This window comes from Rousettus aegyptiacus, unplaced genomic scaffold (genome assembly GCF_014176215.1).
Source record: "Rousettus aegyptiacus isolate mRouAeg1 unplaced genomic scaffold, mRouAeg1.p scaffold_m13_p_10, whole genome shotgun sequence".
Classification (NCBI taxonomy): Eukaryota; Metazoa; Chordata; class Mammalia; order Chiroptera; family Pteropodidae; genus Rousettus; species Rousettus aegyptiacus.
Window position 1 is genome coordinate 14,644,011 of NW_023416285.1, and position 12,647 is coordinate 14,656,657.

General features: G+C 34.5%; 1 protein-coding gene across 7 annotated transcripts in view; it reads left to right on the plus strand.

Moving 5' to 3' along the window:
- Positions 1–12,647, plus strand: part of RBPJ (recombination signal binding protein for immunoglobulin kappa J region) — a 96,920-nt gene that overhangs the window by 60,692 nt on the left and 23,581 nt on the right. For all 7 annotated transcript variants that reach the window (XM_036227572.1, XM_016135618.2, XM_036227569.1 and 4 more), the window contains one exon: positions 10,508–10,603. In XM_036227572.1, the coding sequence (XP_036083465.1) occupies positions 10,508–10,603 (96 nt within the window). The remainder of the gene's footprint in view (positions 1–10,507; positions 10,604–12,647) is intronic.

Here is a 12,647-nt window from a genome sequence, read left to right on the forward strand (position 1 = left end):
AGATCAGGAACAATGCAAAAGTGTCTGCTCTCAGTACTTTCATTTAGCATTGTGGTAAAGGTTCTATATAGTACAGTAAGACTAGAAAAAGAAATGAAAGGCAACCAGATTGGAAAGAAAGAAGTAAAACTTTTTATTTGCAGACGTCAAGATCATCTATATAGGAACTTCTACAGAGTCTTCAAAACTACTAGAATTAATAAGTGAGTTTAACAAAGTTGTAGGATATACATGATCAATATATAAAATATACTATTTTCCATACTAGTTATGAATAGTGGGAAATTAAAATTGGAAAAATAATTCTGTTTACAATAGCATCAAAAATATGTACTTTTTCGGGGAAAAACTAACAGATTTTCTAAAACTATATTGTACTAAAACTACACTGAACAGTACCAAACATTCCTGAAGAGAACTTGAAATCCTAAATAAATGTTCTTTGAGCAGAAGACTCAACATTGTTTAAAGGTCACTTCTTTCCAAAATCATCTATGGATTCAATATAATTTCAGTGAAAATCCCATTAGGCTTTTTTGTAGCAGTTGACAAGCTGTTTTTAAAATTTAAATGGAAATCCAAATGACCTAGAATAGTCAAACTTGAAAAAGAACAGCAAGAACTTGTACTACCTGATTGCAAAACTTGATATAAAGCTACAGTAATCAAGATTATTGGTGTAAAGATAGCCAAGTAGATCACTGTAACAGAACAGTGAATGGAAATTATCCTTGAGATACGTATTTTTCAATCAAGGTGTGGAAAGGCAATTTATAGTTAAAGGGTTTTTAACAAAGAATTCTGGAGCAATTGGATATCCATATGCTCTTGTGTATTTATATACACAAAATAACTATGATTCATACCTAAAACCATACATAAAAATTAGCTTGAAATTGACCTAAAACTAAAACTTTAAATTATACAGCATTAAAGGAGAAAAATCTTTGTGATCTTGGGTTAGTCAAAGATTTCTTAGATATAACACCAAAAGCATATCTGTGGAAAAAAGACTTTGATTTACCTCATCAAAATTAGGAATAAAGCACTCATATTCAGATTATGAAAGGAACTCTCAAAGTCAATAAAAAGGAAATTACTTATTTATTAAATAGGAAAATGATTTGAATAGATACTTCTTTAAACAATATATACATATGACAAATAACCATTAGAAAAATGTAAATTAAGATCACAGTGGGATACCACTATATACCTATTAGGAACCACTAATGCACTCCTACACTGGAGTGAGTATACAAAATGGTATAACTTTGGAAAATAATTTGGCACTTTCTTAAGTTAAAGACCCCTGACATATGGCCCAGCCGTTTATTTTATTCTTAAATATTTAGTCAAGCAAAATTAAAACGCGTATACAAAGATTTTGAATACAGTTGTTAGTGGTAGTGTTAGTTGTAGTAGCCATACAGGCATAACCCAAGTACCCACCAACAGATGAGTGGATCAGCAATTTTCAGTATATCCTACATGCATTTCTATTCAGTAAAGAGGAATAAACTATTGAGGTATACAACATAGGTGAATCTTATGATGATTATGCTTAATATTCTAATAAAAAAAAGAGAAGAGTACATGCTGTATGGTTCCACTTTTATAAAATTCTGGACAATGCAAAGTAATCAATAATGACAAAGCCAGATCAGTGCTTTTCTGGGAGTGGGGAGAGGCAGAAGAGAAATTTGGGAATGACTGTTTTTATGTGGATTTTGGTTATAACGTATACATATGCCAAAACCTACCAGATTGTACACTCGAAAATAAATGTGTTTTATTTCAGTGAAATCTCAGGAAAGTTGTAAAATATTTTAGTAGCTTTTTTCCTTTAAAAATACCTGTAAAAAAATTAGTGTATCTCCTGGGGAGAGTTTGGGTAAACATACTTTCTTTTAAAATTTCTTAAGGAGGGCAAACTTACAGATTTTTATTCTTTATTATCAATGCTAGAATAAACCAAATTTAGCAAAAACAGTTTGTATAAAACTATTTTAATGTAAAATCAGTGACCAATTCTGTGAGAAATCAGGATGTTTTCCGTTGTGATAGTATAGCACATTGAAGTCTCATCTGACTCTTTTTTAACCACGTCTTTTTATTTTTCTTTTCAAGAGTTTTTCCTATTAGGAAAATTTCAGTGTCTTTTATTCGATTAAAAATATTTTCAAAGGAATTTTATATCTCTTTGCATTGGGGTATGTGCGTGGGCAGGGGTGGAGAGTTTAATTCACAGAGGGTTTCTTTCCCTGTTAAAAAAAAAAAATCTTTTAAACCTACCCTAATCTGTCTTACCCCCATCTTCCAAATTAACCAATACTGAAAAAATATCTTGTTATTTAGAGATTGATTTTTTTGGGATAGTGTTTTAAGCACAATTGTACCTACACAGAGTTTAAATTTTTGATTAAGAATAATTAACATTATGTACTATTCAGCATCACTATGGATTCACTTTTTTAAAAAAAATACTGTATTCTTTCATAAATATTTATGGTAGGAATTGAGTTAACTCTTAAGGGTGTTCCACTTTCTTGAAATAGTCCCTTTAATTTGGCTCACAGGTGTCACTGACTGGATTCAAAAACAAAAGAGAATAACCAGATGTTACACTAACGTATGACAACAATTGTTTTTTTATTGTGGAGACTTCTTATTTTGTAATTTTGAGCCTGTTGCGTCATCAATGAAAATATTAGTTACAGTTCAGTTAGGCAATTTCCAGAATGCTGAAGGGATCACAATGAGGGCGCCTGTCCCTGTATAAGAGCAGTTCTGAGTTCTGAAGTTATGACTACAGCAGGACTGTAATACATGCTTTGGAAATTCACAGGTGTTATTCAGGTTCATACCCCATGTATTTACCAAGCGACTTTGCCCTGGTGTCAATAACCAAAAGGTTAGAACTGGAATCTGGAAGACTTGTGTTATAAGCAGCCTTCAAAGGCATATAGTCTTTACTTTCTTCCCCTTTACAACACTGCAGATTAGTATCTCATGCTTTTGCTTGAATTCATTTAGTATCAGGATTTCCTTTATCAGGTAAATTTCTTTAAGGTTCTCTGTTGTCATTTGAACTATTTTGTTTTCTCTGCTGAAAAACCTTTTATCGGTCACCTGGGCTAACACTGTTTTTGAAGCCCCACCCCCTGTTGGTTTCACTGCAACCCCACTTTGTTTTCACCGTACTTGTACATACCTCCATTACTGCTCTGGTCAGACTATGGAAAAACTCAGTTTCGGAAGTTCCTTCTTGGCTTCATTTGAAGGTTACCCTGAAGTAAGTAATAACATCCTAAGGTGATAGTTAAGAAATAGCCTCCATAATCTATTCCTGTCACTGTGGGTTATATTTATTTTGTAAGTACTGTATATTATTTTTGGGATTCCATTGACTTTAAGCAAGCCCTATTTTTTTCTTTTTGAATCTCTTTTTCTTCCGTAGCATACAATTTTTAAGTATTTTACCAGTGCCTAATGAGACTCTTAAAACAATGTATTCTCCTTGTCTACCCTGGATTATAAAGCTAACATTACTGTTTACTATACCTGTTTATAATTTATCCCCTTCGTTTGTGACAAGAGAATTGAAGCATTGACTTTTTATATTATTGACTTAGGTCAGATTAATGTCTGTTTTGGCCCTTTTCTAGTAGTCACTTTAACCTAGTCATGGATTCTCCTTTTACTTCAGCATGAGACAATGACAAAGTAACAAAACACCATGTACACTAAGTAGGCATGAAATGAATTTAGATTTATAGTAAAATAAAACCATAATGTTGATCTCCATTAATAGTAATGTGCGATTTTTGCTCTATATAGTATGAGTTCAGTAATTAGTTCATATATAGTAAATAATTTATATAAAAGTGATTACAACTAATAGTCAACTTTTCTTAGGCCAGTCGTATGTTTGTAGGGCGACTTAGGGGAAGAAGAAAACGGGGTGGAATAGAAAGGGTCTGCGTGGTCCCTGGGATTCAAGGAGCCAAGTCTGGATAAACTAGGCATAAGAATCTTAACCAAGATGATGACTTCTCTTTGAATGTCAGTACCCCCTACTGTTACATGTTCTCAAAATCCTCAAGTCTCAGATTTTTCTCTACAGACAATAAAGCCTTAAGTAAGCAGTAAAATGGTTTATTTCCCAAGTAAACTTTTAAAATAATAGAACACAGAAGTGCTGGTGACCCAATCCTTACAGTGTAACCACCTCTGTCTACTTGGGAAGGGGAATAAAAACCATAGTAGTTTATTAGAATTTGAAAGGATTTGTCTCTTGGCTGTGTGACAGGATTTGAAGCAGTTTGTCTATACATTTGCTTCCACAGATTTATGTGAGGTTACTTTTACTTTTATTGTAATGAGGGAATGAAATGAGATTTGCTGGCATTCTCCTAGGGACGTGACCTGTACCATCTTTTGGCCTTAGTCACAACTAGCTGTAGAAACCTAGTGTAGCTGCGTTAATGTTTCATTAGTGTTAGGAGAAAGTTTGTTGGCAATATCTCCAGATTATCATTTTCACAACTGGCAATCTCTGTTTTATCCTTGGCGATAAAACAGAGATCCTGGGCTGGTCTAATAGTTGGGAAAATACTGCATACAGATATCTCCTTCCTGCAGAGTTAAGACTGAGTAGTCCTGTGGTAAAAGACTTGGTTTCACTGTATTTGATCTAGTTCCTCTTAAACTTCTTGAGTTGGGTCCTCTTCATTGCAGATCGTAACTCTTGTGGAACTCACTTTGAAGAGTGTTGTCTGCGATGGTGTGAAAGACTTGTAACTGCTGGAATCTGACAGAAACGGGGTAGCTCCATGGTGTTTTTTATTGGAGGGGTGGGGAGGAGCATTCCGAAATAAAAGTGAGAAGAGTCCCCCTGAACCTTCTGAACTCTCAACTGTCCCCAAGTTCAAATTTGAGGAAGAGTTTTAAAAAAGAAAACCTTTGTTAAATGTCAACCAGTAATAAACTTGATTGGTCAAAAAATGTAGCATGTCATTATTCATTCTGTTTTGCAACTTTTTCTTTTAAAATCCTTTTATTTTTTATTGCCTCTGCAGAGGTCAGCAATTTTTTTTTTAAGTTTATTGGGGTGGCGTTGGCTAATACAATTATATAATTTTCGATGTACATTATAATTTGACATCTATATATTCTATTGTGTGATTACCACCCAGAGTCCAGTTTCCTTCAGCTACCATATATTTGATCCCCTTTAGGCACTTCACCCTCCCCCTACCCCCCTTTATTTGACCCCCTTTACCCTGTCTACCTCTTCACTCCTCCCCCGCCCCCTACCCTCTGGTAACCACTAACTAGTCCAATGTCCATGTCCCTGAGTCTGTTTGTCCTGCTAAAGCAAATGTTTTCTGTAAGGAGCCAGTACTACATATTTTAGGCTTCTAGGTCCATATACTGTTTCCACTGCATAGCTTTCCTTTCTTTTTTTACAACCCTTAAAAAAAAAAAAAAGTAGATGACATTCTTAGTTTCTAGAGACTGAAAAAATATTGACTGCTAGGTTTGCTGACCCCTGGCCTGTGGTACTCTACCTAAAAGTATACTCTGCAGCTCTCTAAAATGTTTGCAGGTTGGGGAGAGTGTGTGTGTGTAATTACTACTAACAGATTTCTTTACTAGATGACAGTTTATGTTGGAATGTTAAATTTGGACTTCACAAGTGACAAAAATCCAGTTTGAGAAGTATTAGGGACTCAGCCTCTTGGTAAAGATGACTGTCTGGACATCCCACCTTCAGTTGGTGTTGGCTATGGTTACCTCCCATCTCACTCCACCGACCCCTACACACATGCAGAGGTCTGGTTTAAATCACTTATTTACCCCTTGCTCCAGTCGCGGAGGTATATATGAATGTGGTGAGGAAGTAAGGGGTCCGTTTTCAGAATGGGGGTTAGCACCTTAAGGATATTCTTTTTGTGAATTTTGTTTGCAGATTTATAAAGGAAAATACAGCCAAAAAAATTGACAAGAAATAATGATAGATGGTTTAAACATAAAAGTTTTTTGCTTTTCTAAATAGTTAAGCTTCCATGTTACTTCTTTCAAAAGTAGTTGCTCCATAGTGTTCTTCAAATAATTTTTAATTGGTTTTTATTCAGAATGAATATTTTTATTATAGGGATTTATTAATTGAAATTAACAGAATATGCTTAAAAACTTATAGAAAATTATGAGTTTTAACTTCTTTGTTATTTTTAACAATTCAGTAATACAAAGTAGTAACTCTATTGGTAATCTTACAGTACCTACCTTATGTTTTCTAGTGATAAAATTTCCCTCATTCTTTCTTAAAACAATGGATGACTTTGACATTTTGTTGGAATGTTATTGGTTTTCTTTAGTCCCGTGGTTTTCAACTCAGTTGACCTCCTCTACCCCTTGACATTTAGCAATATATGGAGTCATTTTCAGTTGTCACAGTTTGAGGAAGGGCACTTCTGGCTTTCTAACGGGGAGAAGCCAGGGATACTGCTAAAAACCCTGCAGTGCACAGGTCATTCCCCTCACAGCAAAGAATCATTTTGCCCAGGATGCCAACAGTGGTGACATTGAAACCTCTTCAGTCGATGTGGATGAAAAGCACATGGGCTATCATTCCATGGGCTTTACTATTTAATTGTATTTCTTTATTAGAGTTTACATTTTTTTATGACTCCTTCAGTTGCAGAAATAAATTATCAACCTTTAATTGCTAGAGCATTGCTATTAAGAAAGCAAAGGTTTTTTTCTAATGAAAGAAGCTATGTGGCAAGTTACTAATACGAGACAGATATTGTTAGTGATTACCTTAAGGTTCTAGGTGTTTTTTTCCCAGGAATTTGTATTGTAAATATGAAGGGAAAGACAGAAAAAAACTGAAATTGCCATCACGTATTCATCAAACACCTTGAGATCTGAAATCATTTGTCGTGATCATAATTGTGGAGAATTACTTCCAATACAGGCAACTAGCATGATACCAGTGCCTGGGGCATAATAGGCTTTCGGTAAATCTTTAATGGGAAGGTGGATAAATGTCCAGCTTACTTGATGCACTTGCAAAACGTGTGCCTTACAAACAAGTCTTGATACTTAACCTGCAGGTCCTTCTCAGCTCTGCTCCTAAACTTCAATTGCAGTCACCTGTTTCTTCTGCACCCTTTCTAAGAAAATAATAATAATAGGTAGAGTTTACTGACACTTGGTATTTGTCAGTAAGGCTAACTTACTTTAATTTTTTTTCTCACTGTATAAGGTATTACTATTTTTTTTTACAGGTTGAGAAAACTCAGGTTTAGTAAGTGACAGGAGTTAAAAGATACAGACCCCTGTTTGCTTCACACCAAAACTGTACCCCTAAGCATGGCAAAGTATCTGATAGTATAATTTTATCCTTGAGAGCCAGACTGCCTCAGTTTGAATCCTGGGTCTTCGGTATCACCTTGGGAAAGTTATTTAATCTCTCTCCCATTTCTAAAATGTGCCTAGTAGTGCATCTTGAAAGACTTTATGGTCTGGGAAGACAAAAAGACATGAAATCTGACAAACATAGCAAGTAATTGCTAAATGATATAACAGAGACTATAAATGAAGATAGAGTTTAGTGTGGGGAAATAAACTTACCGCTTAAAATTTTTCTTTTCAAATGTATCACAACTTCTCAAGTTTTATGCCAGGGACTGGACGTCTGTGCCATTTTTGTCAAAGTAATGGCCTTGCTTTTCTTATGCATACTCAAATCCCTTATCATCTTTATCCTCCCTAGGCTGTACCTCTTGTCTAGTACCCAGCAGGTTTGAGAACATGCTCTCTCTGTTCCCACCTTGGGATGTCAGTGGGAACTGGCACCATCATTTATGGATCCCAGCATTAGTTGGTCCTTTGATACTGATCTTTAGTCATTGTACTTGTCCGTAGTCAGCTTCTTTCTTCATTACGTAGAGGGTGTTTCTAAGTGGACATTATAATGACCTTTCTCATTTTTCAAATAACTTGTAAGATTTTCTGTTTGCTGGCATTTGTTAGACTTCTTACTAAAATTAAAGTGACTTTGACCTCTGCAGCATCTCATTTTTTTGAGAGTTCCCCTCTTTTTTTCGAGGTCGTCTCCTTCCATAGTATCTAATAAGTGTTCCTAGTTCTACTCCTTACCAGTTGTTCTCCATTCCTTTTATACATTTTTTTCTTGACTCTCCTGTCATTGCATTTTCTTTCAGAGATTTCGTTCACTTACGTGGCTTCATTTGCCAACTGTATGCCAGTGAACTCTGGGGTGTTAACATTTGTCAAACAGAACCTATTAATGTTGTATACCCACTTCTCCCAAAACAAAAGATACGAGTCGTTATTAAGTCATTTTCATCTCCTCTAGTATCTTCTCTTGCCTCTTTCTTAGTTTATCAGCCTTTTTTCAAGTCTGTTTTGTCTCTCTGCTTTCTAATCCTTTCTCTATTCAACCACTAGAATTAACTAAAAGGGAAAATTAACTTATGTTTAAAAAAACCTCAAGATCTCTGATTGCCTTTTGTGTAGATTGAAAATCCAGGTTCCACAGCATGGTGATTTTCTATAATGGGGTAAAGATAAAATTAAATCTTTTCTCAATTTTCAAAGATAGATTTTTAAAAACATTTTAAGTTTTTCTCTAGATTTTTTAAAATTTTTATTAATTGCTGTCATGTTTATCATCTATCAGAGTGATACATGAATAAACTTAAACTTTCATACTTCACATTTAAGCTTACAAATGTCAGGTTGTTAGGGGATTTGGCAGGTCTTTACACTTCCACTCTACCCAGTGGCTTACTTTAAAATCAAGAGAATTTGTTTCACTTTCTGACTGCCACTTATTAATTGCAAGATATTGGGCAAGACATTAAAAAAATGATATTAACAATACCTACCTATTTGGACTCTGAGGATTAAATAAAATGATGCATTTAAAATGCTTAGTTTGAGACCTGGCACACAGTAAATACTCAAGAAATATTAGCCGCTACTGTTTTGTTGTAGTTGCCTTACTCCTCAGTCCCAACATCTCATACCCAAAGGTGCAGGGTCTGTACATACTACGTGCATACCCCGGAATGCCTTATTCATTCCTCCCACTCCTGGCATCTGCTCCTTTTCCTTCAGAACACCTCTTCTAAGAAATTTTTCCTGGCATGTAGCCCTTTATCACCCTCCCCCCCCCCGCCCCCCATACATAGATACCTCCTTATTGGTACTTCTGCTCATACTTCTATTTGGACGATGTCATTGCATTACAATTTGTTTTACTAACTGTCGTCTTCACAGGACTTGGATAGGGATTTATTTAATCTATTGGATCCCAGTGTTACCTGTCTTACCTTGCAGCTAACAGATTTTCAGTCAATAAACATAAGTACTGTCATCTAGATTATCTTATTTGATCCTTACAACCACTGTGTTAGGTCAGCATTATTACCTATTATCAGAAAAGAAACTGAGGTTGAATGATTTGCCTCAGGCTACTTAGTCTCTCTAAGTGCTACAGGTTCAGAATTCTCCACATCTAATAACTTTCTACTGTGTAGCTGTCCTCTTATACCTGTGCCATTTATTTATAATATAAATAAAACTGCATTTAACTTATTAAAAGTGTTTCTTGATAGTCTTTGAAACATCTTTACTTTAATTTTGCTATGCGTAAAAAAAAGAGAAACCTCCAGAATTGAGAGTCTGCTGATTCAGAGTTATTTAAGTTTGATTTGCGTAGACCTTGTGTTCTTTGTAGTATTGGTTAGCAAAATATTGGGTGAATAAATATATTCAACACTTTGAACTTTTCATACAATTTATACACAGTAAATAGGTAGTTGGAGTGCTTTTACTTGAAAAAATTAACATTGTAATTTTTTCCAAAATTCAATTTTTCACTAATTCCAATTAGGGTTTCTTAAATTTTGTTATATATTTAGTAACGCCCTTATGGGTAATTATGCGTTTGTATATAAATAATAGTTCTCTCTCAGTCATTATGTAGGATTGTTATTTTAAGAACAGGTAATAATGTATTTGTGTGACCTAATGATTCGTTATGGATTTGTATTCAATGAAAAACGCTCATTCTAACAGCTGGAAAAGAGGGGTTGGTGGTGGTGGTGGGATTAGATTTTTAAATATATAAAGTGTTGCATGTCATTAATTTTATAAACAGTTTAAAGCCAGATTAGCAGAGCATATAGTGATTTTAGAAGTTGTAACTGGTTTAATTCAGTTACAGCATAAATCCCAAGAATGAGGGACAGTTTTATTTTTTAAGGAACAAAGTTTAGAGTTATATACGAGCATTATTTATTGCCTCATTGTATAATATTCCTTAAATTTAGTTCATGGGTTTGTGTTGGGTTCATTTTTAGGTTTGCTTGTATAAAAAAATAATTTATATGCATTTTGCTCATTACAGAGCATAGTAATAGTCTAAATCTCACCTCTGTAATAGTAATGTTTATATTTATTTTAGGGAAGCTATGCGGAATTATTTAAAAGAGCGAGGGGATCAAACAGTACTTATTCTTCATGCAAAAGTTGCTCAGAAGTCATATGGAAATGAAAAAAGGTAAGATTATCACTTTTCTCGTGGATTGTTCATTGTAGCTATCACATGATTTTGCAAATGATGTGTTAATATGCAAGAAAGAGGATGGTTTCTGTTGGGCTATTTCCAAGTCCAAAATGAGAAAAAGGGGGTTTGTCTCTGTTGGAGAGGAGAAAGAAAGTGAATTATGGCAGATTTAGTAAAGATCATCTATCTGAGTCCCTATCACAAAATGTAATAATCCATAAATTTTCTTTTGGGCTACATGATGTTCTGTAAGTATTTATATAATGCATTAGCTTATTCAAAAGTACCTTTCTTTTCGGTGGAAAATGTAGTTTTATAAACAAATGTGCCTCCCAAAGTACCATATCAAAAAGGAAAAGACTAAACAAATTCCTGAATTGAACTATGGAGTGATCGTAAAGAAAAGGGCTCCCAGCTTCTCCAACCTTGACCCTGTACCTATTCAGATTAAGGGAAAAAAAGGTAAAACTGAGTTGGAACCCTCATACTGCATGAATATGGGTACTACACAAAAGATTTATAAATCAGATTAGCCAAAAATTAAATTATAACAAAGTGATCTTCATGTTTAGAATTTGTCGCAGTATCTTATAAATGTGAGAGCATTTTTGTTGTATGATTGTGGACTTTTCTTATATGCTTTTTCACTTAATTCCTAGAATTTCCTTGTTTTTCTAGTCTTTGTCTTGCAGACAGCATTTTTCTGTTGAGCATTTCATGGACAAAGACTTGTTTGTGGGGAAAAATGAAAGATTTTTTTTGGATTGGCTAGAAGAAAGGTACCAAACAAAAGTGGGAAAAGGAATGAAAACTCATGTTTGGGTGTTGGGTTGAAAGGAATGAGTGGAATCTTAGAGTTTGTGAGATAAAGGAAACCTTAGCATATGTGTAAGAGAAGGGAAATGTTAAGTATGTAATGAATTAAAAGTTCTCTAAATCTGAGCCGAAAAGAAGGTCAAGATATTTAATTGATAATTTTATCTTCAAAGAGGGTGAACAAGTGAAAACATCAGTTAGAACTCATACTGCCAAGTGTTCTTTTTTATCATAATTCAAGTTTACTAAATTTCCGATTATTTTATCTAACTTCTCTAATAGAAATTAATCATCTGATTTGGAGTTAAATATTGGAAGAAGTTGGTATCTGCAGTTTGGGACATAGAAACCAAATTGAGATGGTGGCCCCTTTTTTCCAAAGTTGTTTCTGGAAAGTGTGTGTGTGTGTGTGTGTGTGTTAATAATGAAGTTGAGTGTGTGTACATAGCAAATCATCTGTTTGTTGTTATTGTTGAGAGTCATTACTTGCGACGACTCTCAAATTAGGCCACCCTTGTACTTCACAATTAATTTGAATAAGGAACAGTTTCTAAGTCATGAGCCAAGCATTGTTCTGGAAATGCTTTTACACACACTTTTTAAATTTTAATCCAGAATAATCTTGAAAATAGATATGTTAAAATGCCCATTCTGTGAGTGGGGAAACTAGAGACAGAGACTTTACACATGCCCAGATTCACCTTAGTTAGGAATCATTGTATCCAGGATTAGAGCTCCTAGGTCTATAATTCCAAATTCACATTCTTTTGATTGTCCTAAATTTTCATAGCCTTCCATTTTTTATGTTTGAGTGTTGGTTATTTAAAGCAGGGCTTGAGGATGGGATGTTAAGATGCCAAAAGAACACAAACTTTTTAAACTTCACCTAGGTTTATCCCTTTTACCATTAGCTGAGTGTAACTGGGATACATCTAATGGAAGTACGATTACATGTGCATTTATTGTATTGCTGCCAACTTGGGTTGCTTTTCTTCTCTGGATTTTTAAAAGATGCCTTTAGTACAGTTGGATTCATTCATTAACTCATTTATTCTTTATTTCTAGTGGCCAGTTAGGTGCCAGGTATTATGCAAAAGGATCTTTACTGGGAATTTTAGAAGTCATTATGTCATTGACTAGTATTGGCAGATAACAGGCCCAGTAGAGATAACGGAAGGAAGAGCGACTCAAAAAATTACATCTAAGTCCAGATAAGGTTCCT